Source organism: Physeter macrocephalus, chromosome 19, assembly GCF_002837175.3.
Source record: "Physeter macrocephalus isolate SW-GA chromosome 19, ASM283717v5, whole genome shotgun sequence".
NCBI classification, from domain to species: Eukaryota; Metazoa; Chordata; class Mammalia; order Artiodactyla; family Physeteridae; genus Physeter; species Physeter macrocephalus.
The window spans coordinates 18631587-18651891 of NC_041232.1; the positions used below are offsets into that span (position 1 = coordinate 18631587).

Genomic DNA, 20305 nt, shown 5'->3' on the forward strand with positions numbered 1-20305 from the left:
TTTCTACATCTGTGACTCTGTTTTGTAAATAAGTTCATTTGTATCATTTTTTTTGGTTCCACATATAAGCGATATCATATATTTGTCTTTCTCTGACTTACTTCACTCAGTATGACTATCTCTAGGTCCACCCATGTTGCTGCAAATGGCATTATTTTGTTCTTTTTTATGGCTGAGTAATATTGCATTGTATGTATGTACCACATCTTCTCTATCCACTTTTCTGTAGATGGACATTTAGGTTGCTTCCAAATCTTGGCTACTGTAAATAGTGCTGCAGTGAACACTGGGGTGCATGTATCTTTTCAAATTATGGTTTTCTCTGGATATATGCCCAGGAGTGGGACTGCTGGATCATATGGTAGTTCTATTTTCAGTTTTTTAAGGAAACTCCATACTGTTCTCCACAATGGTTGTACCAATTTACATTCCCACCAACAGTGTAGGAGGGTTCCCTTTTCTCTATACCCTTTCCAGCATTTATTGTTTGTAGATTTTTTGATGATGGCCATTCTGACTGGTGTGAGGTGACACCTCATTGCAGTTTTGATTTGCATTTATCTAGTAATTAGTGATATTGACATCTTCTAACGTGCTTCTTGGCCATCTGTATGTCTTTGGCAATATGTTTATTTAGCTCTTCTGCCCATATTTTGATTGGGTTGTTTGTTTTTCTGTTACTGGGCTGCATGAACTGTTTGTATATTTTGGAGATTAATCCCTTTTTGGGCACTTCATTTGCAAATATTTTCTCCCATTCTATAGGTTGTGTTTTTGTTTTGTTTATGGTTTCCTTTGAGCAAAAGCTTTTAAGTTTAATTAGGTTCCATTTATTTTTATTTTCATTACTCTAGGAGGTGGATCAAAAAAGATATTGCTGTGATTTATGTCAGAGTGTTCTGCCTATATTTTCCTCTAAGAGTTTTACAGTATCTGGCCTTACATTTAGGTCTTTAATCCATTTTGAGTTTATTTTTGTGTATGGTGTTAGAGAGTGTTCTAATTTCATTCTTTCACATGTAGCTGTCCAGTTTTCCCAGCACCACTTATTGAAAAGAGACTGTCTTTTCGCCATTGTATATTCTTGCCTCCTTTGCCATAGATTAGTTGACCATAGGTGTGTGGGTTTATTTTTAGTTTTTTGAGGAACCTCCATACTGTTTATCACAGTGGCTGCACCATTTTACATTCCCACCAACAGTGTACTAGGGTTCCCTTTTCTCCACATTCTCACCGACATTCGTGATTTATGATCTTTAGCCATTCTGACAGGTGAGGTGATATCTCGTGGTTTTGATTTGCATTTCTCTGATGATTAGTGATGTTGAGCATCTTTTCATGCACCCATTGGCCATCTGTATGTTGTCTTTGGAAAATGTCTATTCAGATCTTTCCATTTTTAAATCTGTTTTTTTTTGATATTGAGTTGTTGTACGAGTTAAATTTCCGTTTTGATTTTTGGTGAGGAAGGGGGTTGTCAAGTAATTTGCTGAGTCTTTGTCACTTGGCATAAAAATCAATTTTTGTACATGTTGTATACTATTTGAATTTGAAGAGAATTTTTTTTGGGGGGAGGGCAAAATTTTGTATTCAGTATATGTATTTGGTTAAGCTTTTAAAAATCATTCTGTTCCAACACTTAATAGTTTTAATTGTTTTGGTCTTGACCTGTGAGCCTGAGATGTGGATAAAGCTCCATTTCTCCTTGTAAATCTATCAGTTTTTGCCTCATTAGGCACATACTTCATGATTGATGTCTTGATGAATTGTTCGGTCCCTTTTAACGCTTTTTGTCCTGAATCCCCCTTCTGATTCTGACATTGCTCTGCCACCTTTTTGGGCGTAGATTTTTTGTTAGTAATGGTTCAGTTTATCTTAAAATTCTAAACCTTGCTATGCGTTTTTGTTTTAGATGTGCCTCTGTAAACAGTTTGAGCTAGAATTATTTTTTAATACATTCAGAAAGTATCATTTAATATGTACAGAAAGTATCATTTAATATGTAAATTTATTCCTAGTTATTGTGATTACTGATATGTGAACGTGTTCTTCTATTTTACTTTGCATTTTCTAATTAACAGGATTTCTTTTTTTTTTTGCGGTACGCGGGCCTCTCACTGTTGTGGCCTCTCCTGCTGCGGAGCATAGGCTCCGGACGCGCAGGCTCAGCGGCCATGGCTCACGGGCCTAGCCACTATGCGGCACGTGGGATCTTCCTGGACCGGGGCACGAACCCGTGTCCCCTGCATCAGCAGGCGGACTCTCAACCACTGTGCCACCAGGGAAGCCCCAGGCTTTATTTCTTAAACCTTTCCTGACTTAACTGAATTTTATCAACTTTTCCCTTTCCCCCCCAATTCTTTGTGAAGTGTTTAACAATGTCTAATGTTAAGCCATTGTCTCTCTTCTCAAGCAAGAAAGCTTAGCATGCTTTCACTTCTTCCCCAAACTGATTTGATTACTTAAAAATTTAACACTCAGGGGGCTTCCCTGGTGGCACAGTGGTTGAGAATCTGCCTGCCAATGTAGGGGACACGGTTCAGTTCCTGGCCCAAGAAGATCCCACATGCCGCGGAGCAACTAAGCCTGTGCACCACAACTACTGAAGCCTGCGTGCCTAGAGCCCATGCTCCATGAGAGAAGCCACTGCAATGAGAAGCCCGTGCACCGCAACAGAGTAGCCCCTGCAACTAGAGACAGCCCGTGCACAGCAACAAAGACCCAACATAGCCAAAAATAAATAAATAAATTTATTTTTTAAAAAAATGAACACTGAGCTTTTGACAGGTTTTACTAAATTTTCTTCATTAGTTTTGTATCTCAGTTGCTTCTTTCTAAACTAATTTTTCTTTACAGAGTAGTTTTTCCAGAAAGCATAAGCAGTTGGTAAGCTGAGTCTTTATGTCTGAAAACATCTTTTATTCTCACATTTTAAAGATATTTGGATGGTTATTTTTTGTCACCTTGCATCTAGGGTTGCAAATAAGAAGATTAATGTCTGATTATACTTCCGTTGTAAGTAATTCTGATTTTTTCTTATAGTTTTTAGGATTTTTCTTTGTATAGTTTGTTTTCTTTTGTTTTCTTTTTTTTTTTTTACCATATGAGATATATTTATATTTTAAATTCTGTTCAGAACCTTTGTGAGCCCTTTCAATCAGTTCTGGGAAAATGTCTTTTTTCAGATAATGCTTATAATCTACTCTCCCTCTTTTCTCCTGCTAGGTCTAAGCCTAATGAGTGGTGAGGGCTGCCTGGGACTGTTCCTGCCGTAGAGCCCTCAGCAAGCCCCCCTGTTCGCTGCCCCTGGAAACCCTGCCCCCACCTTTGGTGTGCCACTACGAAAATGCTGCTTTTACACTTCTGTTGTTTCGCTCTTCATTCCAATCCTGTTTTCAGAATCTCTTACTCCTCGGACATTAGTTAACTAAGAAAGAATTTTTTGTTTTTACTTAAAAAATCTTTTATATCTATCATCTTTAAGTTTTCAGAAAACAAAAGCACTTTAACAAACCAGTTTCCTAATAAGAATTTCTGTGGTGACATAGTTTGGGCCCAACCAGGTAAGATGTCACATGAGGGGTTCCCTCAAATACATTTAATTAGAAAACCATTCAGCTCAAGCCCACTGGATGGATAGTGATTGAAAACGCCTGGTGAATGAATACCTGCATTTTCTATACTCAGGCACCGAGGCACAGAGGACGAAGCCCTGACTGCCAGGGGCAAAGGCTTTAGAATCTGACCTACCTCGCTGAATCCCAGTTTGGCTGCTTACTTACTGTGTACACAGCATGCTGGGTGAATTACTTAACCCCCTCTATCTGCCCGTTTCTTCATCTATAAAGTGGGAATGATGACAGTAACTCCTACTTTAAAGGAACTATGGGGGTTAAATGTCTATAAAATGTTTACCACAAAGCCTGAAATATAGATACTAGTTATTCATAAATTATCCAGGTTATTAAAAAATAAAATGTTAAAAAACTATTTGGAAGCAATCAAAATTTCCAGCTGACAGTAGTTTTATCATTTCTCATTTTCTAGATATTAACTAGCTTCTATGGGTCTGGTCTACAAGGGCATCAATTTTTCCTTTCTGCAGATGAAATATTGGTTAATATACTGGAAATGGGAACATTTTCCCACAAAGTTACAGCCACAATATCCCTCACTTTTCAGCTAGATGAAAACTCAAACAGCACCTCCATAGTAAGAACTTTAACCTACCAGTTTGGTATGCAGCTTCTGCTGCCATCTCTGAAAGACTAACTGCAGTCATCCAGGTGGTTTCCAACTTCAAGTACTCTTGCTGTTTTGAAGTCATCTATAAATTAAACAAAGCCCTTCAGACAACATGACTCTGCATTACGTCATTAAGCACATTTAAATGGACTTATTCAACAGTAGACTGAGAGAACAGCTACTGGTAAAACACCTTCATGTCAATCATTTAGATGATAACCACAATGAGGTAGGAGCACTAATACAGAGACGCCAAGTAACTTTCTGCTCACCTCAACTCTGGCTCCTATGATCACCTGCCACACTTCGTCTTCCTCCTGTGAATTCATTTTCCCAAGTAAACTTGTGTATTGTCGGTAGAGAGAAATTAAGGTATAAACAGCCTACAAATATAGAATAAATGAGTAAAATAAGTGAGGCATATTAGGGTTAGTGAGACGTACACCTCAAGGTGAAGTCCCATTGCAGCAAACTGGCTCTTCAGTCCTTCTGCCTCACTGAACCTGCACTATTGTATGAAGTGGAGGCATTATCCTAGGACATCAGTATCTCCACTTGTCAACTTCTGTGTTTTATTTTTATTTTATTATTATTATTTTTTTTTCTGTTGTACACGGGCCTCTCACTGTTGTGGCCTCTCCCGTTGCGGAGCACAGGCTCCGGACGCGCAGGCTCAGCAGCCGTGGCTCACGGGCCCAGCCGCTCCGCGGCATGTGGGATCCTCCCGGACTGGGGCACGAACCTGCATCTCCTGCATCAGCAGGCGGACTCTCAACCACTGCGCCACCAGGGAAGCCCAACTTTTGTTTTAAAAGCTTGTTAGCAATTTAGACATACAAAAAGAACATAATGCAGATGGAAAACTCAGAAAACTGGAAATAAAGCTGCTGGAAAATGAAGGTAAAGAAACATATGAGACTTTTAAAAATGATTCTGATTATCCACATACTCTCTATTAGCTCAGATCAGTGGTTTTCAAACTGTCCTCACACAGAAGCCCCTGGTACCCCCAACTGAACCAGATCAGCATGGTCCCCCTGTCTTATATACTGGGCTGCTATATTTAAGATTTTTCTTTTAAAAAGTGTTCCTGGACAGTGAGGCCGACCACAGCCCCTTCCCAGAGGGCGAGTGTCCCACCTGCAGGGACCCTACATTAAATGAGGATAAAGCAAAACTCTAATTCAAAAAGATACACGCACCCCCATGTTCATAGCAGCAATATTTACAGTAGCCAAGATATGGAAGCAACCTAAATGTCCACTGACAGATGAATGGACAAAGAAGATGTGGTACATATATACAACGCAATATTACTCAGCCATAAAAAAGAATGGAACAGGGGCTTCCCTGGTGGCACAGTGGTTAAGAATCTGCCTGCCAACACAGGGGACACAGGTTCAAGCCCTGGTCTGGGAAGATTCCGCATGCCGTGGAGCAACTAAGCCCATGCGCCACAACTACTGAGTCTGTGCCCTAGAGCCTGCGAGCCACAACTACTGAAGCTTGCATGCTTAGAGCCCGTGCTCTGCACAAGAGAAGCCACCACCACAAGGAGAAGCCCACACACCGCAATGAAGAGTAGCCCCCGCTCACCGCAACTAGAGAAAACCCATGCACAGCAACAAAGACCCAACTCAGCCAAAAATAAATAAATAAATAAAAATTTATTTTAAAAAAATGGAATAATGCCATTTGCAGCAACATGGATGATCATACTAAGTGAAGTAACCCAGAAAGAGAAAGACAAATCATATGATATCACTTGTATGTGGAATCTAAAATAATGCTACAAATGAACTTACAAAACAAACAGACTCGCAGATATAGAGAGCAGACTTGTGGATGCCGAGGGGGAGGGAGGTGAGGGAAAGATGGATTGGGAGTTTGGGATTAGCAGATGCAAACTATTATATAGAGAATGGATAAACAACAAGGTCCTACTGTATAGCACAGGGAACTATATTCAATATCCTGTGATAAACCATAATGGAAAAGAATATGAAGAATATATGTGTAACTGAATCACTTTGCTGTACAGTAGAAATTAACACATTGTAAATCAACTATACTTCAATAAAAAGGGTTCCTGGAGAAAGTCTAAAAACCAGTAATTTAGATCAGGACTCAGCCAACTTTTTTTTGTAAAGGGCCAGAGGGTGGCCCTACAGTCTCTGTTTGCAACTATTCAACTCACGAAAGCAGTCATAGACAATACACAAAAGAACGAGCCTGACTGTGTACCAATCAAACTACAAATGCAGGCATCAGACCCGATTTGATCTGTGAACCATAGTTTGCTAACCACTGACTTAGATGACCAAGACTTAACAAGAGGACACTTACCTTAGTATATTCAGTGATTGCTTCAATCAATGCATATGTGGTCTGAGAGAGAAAGGTAGAGGTGCTATCTGTTACCAAAGACACAGCCCTCCTCATTAATGCATCGTTACTAAGAGGATGAGGCTCCGGTTTCTGAAACACACAAACATTTTCAGTCAATTTCGAACCTAAAGCTTGAGCTGAGATCACAGACAGCCAAGTGAAAAATGTAATTCTCACACTGCAACTGCACTATGATGCTTCTGTGTTAATTTTTTTTAAGCTTTATTTCTGCTATTTAAGACAACATATGAAAATAATTCTAGAATATGCTTTCTACCTACTTTTGTTGCTTATTCTCTGCTCCAAAAAGCAAAGTATATCTTTTTATCAAATAAAAGACTAGTATTTATAATCAACAAATTTCATGAAGCTATGATTCATTCATTACCACAGTGCTAGATGCTTGGGATATAAACTAGAAAATAAATGCAATCAAGTACCATGGGAGCTGTGGAAGAAGTCTGGAGGGGCACACGTAAGACAGCAATCACTTCTACGTTGAATGAGAATAACTTAGAAAAGGCTTCATAGAGTTGATAAGGATTAAGCTGAGTCTAAGAAAGTAAATGGTGGAGAGGGCAAGTCTGCAGAATGAGCTGTAGTCTTGATGCGGGGGAGAGGAGATGCTTCCCTCTGACCTCAGCCGTTATGTTTTTTTTTTTTTAAAAAAAAGGGTAGTATAACTATCTCACGAGTTAAGGGAATGTGGTGGCCACCCTGATTAAATATTGGCAACTATGATGACAAGTCATCCCTAACTCTCCCTTTTTCTCCCATAGCAGAGGATTTATTGTATCAGAACTAACAAACCAATCCCTCTATCATCGTTGTCTTTCTGCTATTTAAAGTATAAGCATACTGAATCACTGCCTGTGAAAGGAGCAATCAAGAAATATCTCTGATACACGAACAAATCATGAATTTTATCATATTTATATTTCATTCAATCAACTAAGTATTCATTATGTACCTCCCACTGAGGGGCTAGAAAGGAAAGAATGATATCATCTCTGCTCATGAGAAGCTAATTTTGACCTATTCTGATAATCTGTGTCTTCATAATCCTCTCCATTTTACAGTGCATGTTTACTTTTTCCTCACAACAGTCTAGATATTAGCACTTCTCTTTTAATGAGGAAACGGAAGCTCAGAATAGTTATGTAACTCTCCTCAAAAGTACACATGTAGACCTCAAACCAAATCTTCTCACTCCAAAGTTTCCATTATGCTCTGCTGACTCAGGGGAGTCAGACAGATTATCATCAAATATCAAAACAGACAATATAAGTGGTCAGAGAGAAATCACTGTTGGCCAGGAACTAGGAAAGGCTTTAAAAAGAGGTGGGATTTGGGTCTCAAGACAACTAGGATTAGAATGGACATGCGTCCTGGGTTAGAAGAAACAATGAGGAAAAGAATACATATGAGGTATGCAGGGGATGTCGGGAATCTAGCCTGGCTGGAGTGGATGGCACAAGGGAGATGAGACTGGCTAGGGCACTGGAGTGCGAGGAGAGTTTGCTGGATTTTAGTTCTGTAACACATTATGGGGAGCCACTGCAGGCTCTGAAGGACGGAAGTGGCATTGCTGTTCCTGCAGGAGAATGACTAGAGGCTTCTGTCAACCAGAGGCTCCTGGCATGTGGCCTAGAACTGAGGTACCTAGGGCTTAAGAATAGTATATGAACTAGAAAGGACAAACACAGGGGACTTCTCTGGTGGCACAGTGGTTAAGACTCCGTGCTCCCAATGCAGTGGGCCCGGGTTCTATCTCTGGTCAGGGAACTAGATCCCACATGCGTGCCGCAACTAAGAGTGCACATGCTGCAACTAAGAGTGCACATGCTGCAACTAAGGAGCTGGGGAGCCGCAACTAAGACCCAGTGCAACCAAATAAATAAAATAGGTAAACATTAAAAAAAAAATAAAAAGGACAAACACACAAAAAATCTTTTGGAGGAAGAAAGAAAAGGCTGTCCTAACAATGACTGAAAATGGCTTGGTGTCCAAGTAAGGATTTTAGGGTTAAAGGGGCATTAGTACACAGAAATGAGGGCTAAAATGAGGCACAAAAAGGGAAAGGCTCATGAGTGAGCCTCAGAAGATGCTGAAAATACTTGTGATAGATGGAATTAATCTTGTTGCTGTGATAAACACACATTTAAGTATCAGGAATGTTTTGCCAAAATGGGGTTTGCCGATTTCTTATTTAGCTCTTCCCGATAAAGCATATAACCAACGGTTTTTTAATAAGGTACCACTTTCATATCACTGTCTACTTGACAACTCCACCTAGATGTCATTTCCAAAACCGAATTCTTGGTTTCTTCCTCCCAAAACCCATTCCTCTCCATCCCAGTATATGGCAACACCATTCTTTCAGTTGCTTAGGCCTTTTAAAAGCATTGGAATCGAAGTTACATACTTCACACCTAACCCATCAGCAACTCCTGCTCATCGCATTCAGCCCGCTTCCCCCCACCTGATCCAAGCCCGCAATCATCTCATGCCTGGACCCCTGCTGGTCTTTTTAGTTCCACACAGCAACCTTTAAAAACTTATGTCAGATCATAATAATCTTATGTTAAAATCCTCTGTGGCTTCTTTTCCATAATAAAATCCAAAGCTCTACAATGGCCCACAAAGTAGAGAAGTGGAAGCACATTCTGGTCCTGAGCTAACTCTGTGAGCTGAGCTCATCTATTTCCCTCTCTCTCTCTCCCACTCTCATTCCACTTTCTCCTCTTCCTTCTCTCCAGAATGTAAGCTTTATGAAAGCAGAAACTTCGTTTGATTTGCTCGTACGGTCTCAGTGTGTATGGCACATAAAAGTTGTCCAATAAATTTCTGTTGAATGAAAGACTATTTTGTTGATACTGTAATATGTTCTTTTCTTTCTTCCCTCTTTATACAATCTGACCAACTTGACACAGTGTTCCTACCAAATAATACGATTAAAATGGAAACATTACTATATGTGCTCAGCTCTGAAAAGAAGATGCCGATACACTAGAAAGTATACCATCACATGCAGGTGGGGAGGAGCGCGGGGTAAAACCAGGAGAGCTTGTCAGATGCTTCACTGCCCACCTGAGACTTCAAGAGGACACAGTACACAAAGACAAACAACAGGGAGTGACAGGACAGTACTTCACCTGTGCAATAGGAACTGCACACAGGGTTACCCCAAATCCAGCAGCCACAGTTTTGTGCCATGGTCTTATCAATTCCGAGAAGCAGCGCTTCTTCTCACAGTTAGCCACGACTGGCACATACCGTTTGTACCTAGAAACAGAAGTCAAATTTAGTAAGGCACAACCACCAACCTGTAAAAGCCTCTTCAATTTACTGATATTTGCAGGGGCTGGAGACTCGAACTCGGGCCACGCTGGAACCCAAATGACGACGTAGGGTGGCCTTCCACACGACAGGGCTCTGTGGGGAGCTGTGTGGACTGGAAAGGCCCGGGCTCGAAGAAACCGCTACTTGGCTCCCCGCGCGGGAATGCGGGCCGATGGTGCCGCAGTTTAAGTTACCAGGTGTGGACGTTTAAGTGGTGGTCTCAAAGCTTTTTAAAAACTCAGGCCAAAATAAAACGCTTCTGCAGGCAGGATTTAGCCCTGGCCCTCTGGCCTAGGCTGCAAGGGCTCTGATGGTCCCCTGGAGCCCGCAGGCGTCAAGAGGCCGAGGGAGCAGGGCCCGCGGGGAGACAGGCAAGTTCCTGGGGCTCCTCCGCCCTCACGGAAAACCTGCTCCGGGAACCCGCCGCCTGCCCGGGCCTCTCCCCCTACTCTCCCCAGTGACTTCAATAGGCCAACGAGAGTTACTTCGCGGGCAGGCCAAGCGCGCCCCAAAAGACAGCCCGAGGGTGGGGGAACGCGCTTTCGGCAGGTGGGAAGACGGAAAAGCCGTCAGTGAGACACGAAGCCCGGGCTCGGCCGAGGAGGGGGGAGGCCTCTGGCCCGAGGCAGAGGCGGGACGTCCTCAGACCTCCGAGAGGGGCGGGACGCCGTGACCCTCTCGGCCGAGAAGGGAAGCGCGCGCCCGCAAGGCCTGGGCTGCGGCCCGGGTGCGGCGCTCTCAGCGTCCCCTCCCTCTGTCCGACCGTGACCTCCTACACGACCTCAAGCCCTACCTGAAGAAGAAGGCTACGCTCCGCGACAGCCAACTCCGTAGAGCCGCCATGCCGCATCCGACGGACTCCACCCGCACACGCCGGAAGTGACGCCACTCCGTGAGCGGGGGGCGGGGCGCGGCCCCCACTTGAGAGGGTCTCTTCACATGACCACGCCCCCCGCCCGAGGGCGCAGCCGGGATTGGACAGACGGGGAGAGAGGGGGCGGGGCTGAGGGTAAAGGTTATAACGGCCTGGCCGGACACCCAACTGCCGGAGCCTCCGCGTGGGGCGGGGCGCACCGTGTGAGGACGCGGAGCGGGAGGAGCCAAGTCGGCCGTCGTGGAGGGTGGTTGGACTGGGGCCCTTCACCTCGGGAGAGTTCTCTCGTTAGCTGGCCGTGCGGGTCCGTCAGGACAGAAGTCGGAGGCGGAGCAGCGCTCTGCTGGGCAGGCTGCTGCTGGGGCGGGGGGCGGGGCGGGAGGCGGGAGGGGCGGGGAGCCGGGCCAGCGGCGCTGTCACTTCAGCACCAGGAAATAGGTGGTCCAGCCGGCCAGCAGCAGCGCCCCGATGAGCACTGTGTAGCTGAGGAGCACGAAGGCCAGCAGCTCCCGCAGCAGCTGCAGCACGTGGATGGTGGTCGAGGCCGGCATCGCTCTGCGCGGGAGGCCCGAGGACCTGCGGGGCAGGGCACCGGGAGACCCTGAGCACGCAAAGAGGACGGTTCTCTCCCCTTGACCAACCTCCGCTGGACCCTAAGCAAGCGCTGCTGAGCCAGGCACTGTTATAGGCAGCGTGGACACAGGGGGCTAGACTAGGTCCCGGCCCTCTACGGAGTGAACATACTTTCCTAAGGCTAAGGAAGCCCAAAGTGCTGATTTTCTCCATTAACAACCACCTGAACACTCTGCATTGACACTACAGTATTTTTAAACCGAAAGTTCCCCTCATTCCTCGGCTCCCGATCTGGATGTGGGCTCAGAGAAGAGAGAGAAGCCTGGCGGCCCCCAGACCCGCTGCTGCACTGGTCTTCACCCCCAGCCCTCTCCTCCCATCCACCTCCTTCATTTTTAATGTTGTGAGTGCTGCTAATGGGCTGGTGAAGTAAAGCTTTCTTTTGCCATCATTCAAGCTGCAGCCCTGGCTGCCAGCGCTACTTGGGAGGGGAAGAGAAGAAAGAGCCTTTTGAGTAGGGGGAAAGCAGCAGACCCTCACTGCAGCCCCTGTGCGATTCCTCTGGCCCCAAGGCTTATTAGAACACAAGAGTTTGAGGATCCCTGCTTTGTGGCCAGCCAGGATAGCAGGAGTGCCAAGAGGTGGGTATCAATTGGATTCTGGGCTAATCTCCTTCCCCGTCGTGCTCTTGGCATCTGCTCCAGCACTCTATCTTCCACCACAGATGGAATCATACGGTAACAATCACAAACCAGTTCTTTACCTCCACTGCTGCCCTGCCCAGCAACGCCCCTCACCAGCTTCCCTTTCTCCCCATTTCACTCACTCAGGAAAGTTTCCGCGACTCGTCCACCGCAGCAGCTCCACGGTCCCTCTCTGGTCTGGTGTCCAAAGGTAGGCTTGCGTGCACTCCAGCGATGTCAGCAGAGCTGAGGGATTTTCAGGCAGCAGCTGCACTCACCAACTAGGTGTGGTCTAGAGACCAATCACAATCTTCACGTGGTCCCTGAGCTCTCACGGAGCTGCGCACAGGCGATCCCAGACCAGGCGGGGCACTGGCAACCCTGCCCGCCCTCTGCCTATGTCACCACCACGGCCCACAGAGCTCTGAACTTGCCTGCAAAGCTCCTGACTTAGATGGGCTGAGCAAGTGGTACACTAGGGGGTATTTCATGGCCCTCTTGTCTGGCTTTTCTAAACACTGCAGGTGGGATACAGTCCAGATCCTAACAAACTCCCACTGAGAGCAGTCCCATCCTACTCGAGTCTCAGACAAGAAGAACCACTGTACGTACAACACTCATGACTGCCCAACTAAAGCAAAAGCTGCTGTCTTAAAACATATGCAAGTGGAGCAATCAAGAAATATCTCTGATACACGAACAAATCATGAATTTTATCATATTTATATTTCATTCAATCAACTAAGTATTCATTATGTACCTCCCACTGAGGGGCTAGAAAGGAAAGAATGATATCATCTCTGCTCATGAGAAGCTAATTTTGACCTATTCTGATAATCTGTGTCTTCATAATCCTCTCCATTTTACAGTGCATGTTTACTTTTTCCTCACAACAGTCTAGATATTAGCACTTCTCTTTTAATGAGGAAACGGAAGCTCAGAATAGTTATGTAACTCTCCTCAAAAGTACACATGTAGACCTCAAACCAAATCTTCTCACTCCAAAGTTTCCATTATGCTCTGCTGACTCAGGGGAGTCAGACAGATTATCATCAAATATCAAAACAGACAATATAAGTGGTCAGAGAGAAATCACTGTTGGCCAGGAACTAGGAAAGGCTTTAAAAAGAGGTGGGATTTGGGTCTCAAGACAACTAGGATTAGAATGGACATGCGTCCTGGGTTAGAAGAAACAATGAGGAAAAGAATACATATGAGGTATGCAGGGGATGTCGGGAATCTAGCCTGGCTGGAGTGGATGGCACAAGGGAGATGAGACTGGCTAGGGCACTGGAGTGCGAGGAGAGTTTGCTGGATTTTAGTTCTGTAACACATTATGGGGAGCCACTGCAGGCTCTGAAGGACGGAAGTGGCATTGCTGTTCCTGCAGGAGAATGACTAGAGGCTTCTGTCAACCAGAGGCTCCTGGCATGTGGCCTAGAACTGAGGTACCTAGGGCTTAAGAATAGTATATGAACTAGAAAGGACAAACACAGGGGACTTCTCTGGTGGCACAGTGGTTAAGACTCCGTGCTCCCAATGCAGTGGGCCCGGGTTCTATCTCTGGTCAGGGAACTAGATCCCACATGCGTGCCGCAACTAAGAGTGCACATGCTGCAACTAAGAGTGCACATGCTGCAACTAAGGAGCTGGGGAGCCGCAACTAAGACCCAGTGCAACCAAACAAATAAATAAAATAGGTAAACATTAAAAAAAAAATAAAAAGGACAAACACACAAAAAATCTTTTGGAGGAAGAAAGAAAAGGCTGTCCTAACAATGACTGAAAATGGCTTGGTGTCCAAGTAAGGATTTTAGGGTTAAAGGGGCATTAGTACACAGAAATGAGGGCTAAAATGAGGCACAAAAAGGGAAAGGCTCATGAGTGAGCCTCAGAAGATGCTGAAAATACTTGTGATAGATGGAATTAATCTTGTTGCTGTGATAAACACACATTTAAGTATCAGGAATGTTTTGCCAAAATGGGGTTTGCCGATTTCTTATTTAGCTCTTCCCGATAAAGCATATAACCAACGGTTTTTTAATAAGGTACCACTTTCATATCACTGTCTACTTGACAACTCCACCTAGATGTCATTTCCAAAACCGAATTCTTGGTTTCTTCCTCCCAAAACCCATTCCTCTCCATCCCAGTATATGGCAACACCATTCTTTCAGTTGCTTAGGCCTTTTAAAAGCATTGGAATCGAAGTTACATACTTCACACCTAACCCATCAGCAACTCCTGCTCATCGCATTCAGCCCGCTTCCCCCCACCTGATCCAAGCCCGCAATCATCTCATGCCTGGACCCCTGCTGGTCTTTTTAGTTCCACACAGCAACCTTTAAAAACTTATGTCAGATCATAATAATCTTATGTTAAAATCCTCTGTGGCTTCTTTTCCATAATAAAATCCAAAGCTCTACAATGGCCCACAAAGTAGAGAAGTGGAAGCACATTCTGGTCCTGAGCTAACTCTGTGAGCTGAGCTCATCTATTTCCCTCTCTCTCTCTCCCACTCTCATTCCACTTTCTCCTCTTCCTTCTCTCCAGAATGTAAGCTTTATGAAAGCAGAAACTTCGTTTGATTTGCTCGTACGGTCTCAGTGTGTATGGCACATAAAAGTTGTCCAATAAATTTCTGTTGAATGAAAGACTATTTTGTTGATACTGTAATATGTTCTTTTCTTTCTTCCCTCTTTATACAATCTGACCAACTTGACACAGTGTTCCTACCAAATAATACGATTAAAATGGAAACATTACTATATGTGCTCAGCTCTGAAAAGAAGATGCCGATACACTAGAAAGTATACCATCACATGCAGGTGGGGAGGAGCGCGGGGTAAAACCAGGAGAGCTTGTCAGATGCTTCACTGCCCACCTGAGACTTCAAGAGGACACAGTACACAAAGACAAACAACAGGGAGTGACAGGACAGTACTTCACCTGTGCAATAGGAACTGCACACAGGGTTACCCCAAATCCAGCAGCCACAGTTTTGTGCCATGGTCTTATCAATTCCGAGAAGCAGCGCTTCTTCTCACAGTTAGCCACGACTGGCACATACCGTTTGTACCTAGAAACAGAAGTCAAATTTAGTAAGGCACAACCACCAACCTGTAAAAGCCTCTTCAATTTACTGATATTTGCAGGGGCTGGAGACTCGAACTCGGGCCACGCTGGAACCCAAATGACGACGTAGGGTGGCCTTCCACACGACAGGGCTCTGTGGGGAGCTGTGTGGACTGGAAAGGCCCGGGCTCGAAGAAACCGCTACTTGGCTCCCCGCGCGGGAATGCGGGCCGATGGTGCCGCAGTTTAAGTTACCAGGTGTGGACGTTTAAGTGGTGGTCTCAAAGCTTTTTAAAAACTCAGGCCAAAATAAAACGCTTCTGCAGGCAGGATTTAGCCCTGGCCCTCTGGCCTAGGCTGCAAGGGCTCTGATGGTCCCCTGGAGCCCGCAGGCGTCAAGAGGCCGAGGGAGCAGGGCCCGCGGGGAGACAGGCAAGTTCCTGGGGCTCCTCCGCCCTCACGGAAAACCTGCTCCGGGAACCCGCCGCCTGCCCGGGCCTCTCCCCCTACTCTCCCCAGTGACTTCAATAGGCCAACGAGAGTTACTTCGCGGGCAGGCCAAGCGCGCCCCAAAAGACAGCCCGAGGGTGGGGGAACGCGCTTTCGGCAGGTGGGAAGACGGAAAAGCCGTCAGTGAGACACGAAGCCCGGGCTCGGCCGAGGAGGGGGGAGGCCTCTGGCCCGAGGCAGAGGCGGGACGTCCTCAGACCTCCGAGAGGGGCGGGACGCCGTGACCCTCTCGGCCGAGAAGGGAAGCGCGCGCCCGCAAGGCCTGGGCTGCGGCCCGGGTGCGGCGCTCTCAGCGTCCCCTCCCTCTGTCCGACCGTGACCTCCTACACGACCTCAAGCCCTACCTGAAGAAGAAGGCTACGCTCCGCGACAGCCAACTCCGTAGAGCCGCCATGCCGCATCCGACGGACTCCACCCGCACACGCCGGAAGTGACGCCACTCCGTGAGCGGGGGGCGGGGCGCGGCCCCCACTTGAGAGGGTCTCTTCACATGACCACGCCCCCCGCCCGAGGGCGCAGCCGGGATTGGACAGACGGGGAGAGAGGGGGCGGGGCTGAGGGTAAAGGTTATAACGGCCTGGCCGGACACCCAACTGCCGGAGCCTCCGCGTGGGGCGGGGCGCACCGTGTGAGGACGCGGAGCGGGAGGAGCCAAGTCGGCCGTCGTGGAGGGTGGTTGGACTGGGGCCCTTCACCTCGGGAGAGTTCTCTCGTTAGCTGGCCGTGCGGGTCCGTCAGGACAGAAGTCGGAGGCGGAGCAGCGCTCTGCTGGGCAGGCTGCTGCTGGGGCGGGGGGCGGGGCGGGAGGCGGGAGGGGCGGGGAGCCGGGCCAGCGGCGCTGTCACTTCAGCACCAGGAAATAGGTGGTCCAGCCGGCCAGCAGCAGCGCCCCGATGAGCACTGTGTAGCTGAGGAGCACGAAGGCCAGCAGCTCCCGCAGCAGCTGCAGCACGTGGATGGTGGTCGAGGCCGGCATCGCTCTGCGCGGGAGGCCCGAGGACCTGCGGGGCAGGGCACCGGGAGACCCTGAGCACGCAAAGAGGACGGTTCTCTCCCCTTGACCAACCTCCGCTGGACCCTAAGCAAGCGCTGCTGAGCCAGGCACTGTTATAGGCAGCGTGGACACAGGGGGCTAGACTAGGTCCCGGCCCTCTACGGAGTGAACATACTTTCCTAAGGCTAAGGAAGCCCAAAGTGCTGATTTTCTCCATTAACAACCACCTGAACACTCTGCATTGACACTACAGTATTTTTAAACCGAAAGTTCCCCTCATTCCTCGGCTCCCGATCTGGATGTGGGCTCAGAGAAGAGAGAGAAGCCTGGCGGCCCCCAGACCCGCTGCTGCACTGGTCTTCACCCCCAGCCCTCTCCTCCCATCCACCTCCTTCATTTTTAATGTTGTGAGTGCTGCTAATGGGCTGGTGAAGTAAAGCTTTCTTTTGCCATCATTCAAGCTGCAGCCCTGGCTGCCAGCGCTACTTGGGAGGGGAAGAGAAGAAAGAGCCTTTTGAGTAGGGGGAAAGCAGCAGACCCTCACTGCAGCCCCTGTGCGATTCCTCTGGCCCCAAGGCTTATTAGAACACAAGAGTTTGAGGATCCCTGCTTTGTGGCCAGCCAGGATAGCAGGAGTGCCAAGAGGTGGGTATCAATTGGATTCTGGGCTAATCTCCTTCCCCGTCGTGCTCTTGGCATCTGCTCCAGCACTCTATCTTCCACCACAGATGGAATCATACGGTAACAATCACAAACCAGTTCTTTACCTCCACTGCTGCCCTGCCCAGCAACGCCCCTCACCAGCTTCCCTTTCTCCCCATTTCACTCACTCAGGAAAGTTTCCGCGACTCGTCCACCGCAGCAGCTCCACGGTCCCTCTCTGGTCTGGTGTCCAAAGGTAGGCTTGCGTGCACTCCAGCGATGTCAGCAGAGCTGAGGGATTTTCAGGCAGCAGCTGCACTCACCAACTAGGTGTGGTCTAGAGACCAATCACAATCTTCACGTGGTCCCTGAGCTCTCACGGAGCTGCGCACAGGCGATCCCAGACCAGGCGGGGCACTGGCAACCCTGCCCGCCCTCTGCCTATGTCACCACCACGGCCCACAGAGCTCTGAACTTGCCTGCAAAGCTCCTGACTTAGATGGGCTGAGCAAGTGGTACACTAGGGGGTATTTCATGGCCCTCTTGTCTGGCTTTTCTAAACACTGCAGGTGGGATACAGTCCAGATCCTAACAAACTCCCACTGAGAGCAGTCCCATCCTACTCGAGTCTCAGACAAGAAGAACCACTGTACGTACAACACTCATGACTGCCCAACTAAAGCAAAAGCTGCTGTCTTAAAACATATGCAAGTTCGAGCACTTGTGTGTGTGTGTGTGTGTGTGTGTGAGAGAGAGAGAACCAGCTCAGAGAACCAAGAGCTCCCAAGCGCTTGATTCTAATTCACAGAGTTTAGCAGGTTAGAGACTCAGTATACAGTCACCTTCCCACTGTGCCCACTTCCAATTTCAACTCCTCCAAATGCGAGGCAAAAAGAACCAGTCAGGATTTCAGCCAATAAAGAACAGACCCTTTCCCAGATGTAACAATGAAGGGAAAAGAAAGCACAAACTTTATGCTGCTTCTGATTCTTCTGCTTTTTGTAGTAGTTTGTAGTAAGAATATGTTTTGACCTTTAAAAAAAAGCAGGCAGTGTGGACATCAACCCTTTTATCAACATCATCATCCAGAAGCAAATGGCTCTCTAATTTGATCAGGATCTCTTATTATCAAATCATTGCCCCGCCGCAGCTGGGCTGAAAACAGGAGCAGAATATTACCAAGCTGCGCAGGAAGCCAGTGAGTAGTAATTGCTCCCCCAGAGAACTGGTCATCTGGAGGGCTCTGTGTCCTGCCGAGTCACAGGAAAGAAAGTACAGCTGAGACTTATACCCTCATCCCACACCAAAGTAACAGATGAAAAAGGCTATTAAAATAGGCCTGATTCTGTTCCCCTTTAACCCTCACAACCTTCAAATGGCTATCTCAAGTCAGTTATGTGTTCCAGCCTTTGCAGACTCTAGTCACCACCCAATTTGGGGGTATTTTACAGCAACGGAGTAACTGGAGCTGAGAAACATTATGTAGCTTGAAGTTCATATGCATTCATTTAGAAGAGAATCTGAGAAATTTTACATTACTGCCTTTGATTGTTGGATGACAAAACGGCATCCTCTATTTTCTACAGTATGTCATCGTTAAACCATATGATTGAATATAATACACCAGGCTCTAGAGTATAATTCACAGTCTGTTCATAATTCATAGTCTATGTGATGTCTGTATTTCTCTGCCTTGCCATCTTTATTACAGCCCCTCTTCCTGGCTGCTTTAGATACTCAGTTCGTTCCGGTGTTTTGTTTTGTTTTGTTAAGAAGTATTTCTTCTTAGGTTCAACTCTGCTGAATACAGACACTTCCTCCTGGTGACAGGCCAGTCTTTAACATACAGCCGAGAACAAGAGACAGACTGCATGTCGGATTAATCATAATCCACTTGCCGTGAGGGCAGAGCTACAGTGGACTATCGCATGGAGAGCCTCCCTTCCCAGTTCTCGTCAAGAATTAAATGTGCTGTTTTTAATCCTCCTCCTTTTAACCATTAGTCTCTTGCTCCACAGTTAAACTACAGTTCAAATACTTATTTCTCTGTTGGGTAAAATTCAAAAGTGTACAGTATGACACAAAATAGTGTCTATGTAGACTTCTTTGTCCATGTAATACTTCTTTTTGGTGGGACTGCTGGTGTAGAACCGTCTACCCAACTAGACAAAAGTCCAGACGTGATGTAAACCATCCACCCTCTCCCAGAATAAACGTACCATTCACATACCCTTTTTCTCAGTAAGGGCACACTCCTTTGAGACAAAGACTGCTTCAAGTATTAAATGAACTTACACAAAGGCGTATAATACATAATTATCCACCACTTTCTATTTGCATACAAATGAAGCAATTGATGTTCTGAAGTCTTCTGCTGAATGCATTTTTAGGAGCTGACCTAACTATGCTCGGAGCAAGCAAGTATAGAGTCACCAGTGAATGCAGACACACGAGACACAACTGAGTACCTGTTCACAGGACAAAACCCCAGCCAAGGAGACTTGACCGGACTTGAATTGAATCCCATGAGCCGAAAACACTTACAGACAAGGTGGATTTCATTCTCTAAAGCAGCTGAGGCTCACAACCGCTGGGGCTGGAAGGTATAAACTAATCTCCCTGGGATAACAAGTAGCTGAAAAAGGATTCCTAAAACAGGAATCATTTTAAGACCTTTCCAAATACTGAATGTCAAAGCCAAGTTCAATCCTCGAGTAGCTAATCTTTTAAATATTCCCTCTTCTACCCCTCATTCTTACATTAAGGAGATTTTTTAAAAGGACAGAATTTCTCCTTCACTCATGACATGCAGTGTGCTAAGAGACGTCCACTAGCGAAAGAAAGTGAGGAAAACATGTACGCGTACTAACAGTAGAAATGACACCTGGGGAAGGACACTGACTTTGGCCCCCAGCAAAGACGGGGATCAACTAATTTGGCTGGAGACTCAGGCAAGGGCTGTGAAACCGTCAATTTGGT

General features: G+C 46.5%; 1 protein-coding gene across 3 annotated transcripts in view; it reads right to left on the reverse strand.

Annotated features, from left to right (window-relative positions):
• The window catches only part of DIABLO (diablo IAP-binding mitochondrial protein), a 16639-nt gene extending 5758 nt beyond the window's left edge, over positions 1-10881 (reverse strand). The window contains exons 1-5 of one of the 3 annotated variants that reach the window (XM_007128788.3): positions 10769-10881; positions 9789-9918; positions 6592-6723; positions 4518-4562; positions 4231-4327 (exon numbers count right to left, since the gene is read on the reverse strand). In XM_007128788.3, coding sequence (XP_007128850.1) covers positions 4231-4327; positions 4518-4562; positions 6592-6723; positions 9789-9918; positions 10769-10818 — 454 coding nt within the window. In that variant the 5' untranslated portion in view covers positions 10819-10881. Of the gene's footprint in view, positions 1-4230; positions 4328-4517; positions 4629-6591; positions 6724-9788; positions 9919-10768 lie in introns of all 3 variants that reach the window. The other 2 variants (XM_007128787.2, XM_028480284.2) reach the window with 2 other exon arrangements.
• Positions 10882-20305: the final 9424 nt, after the last annotated feature.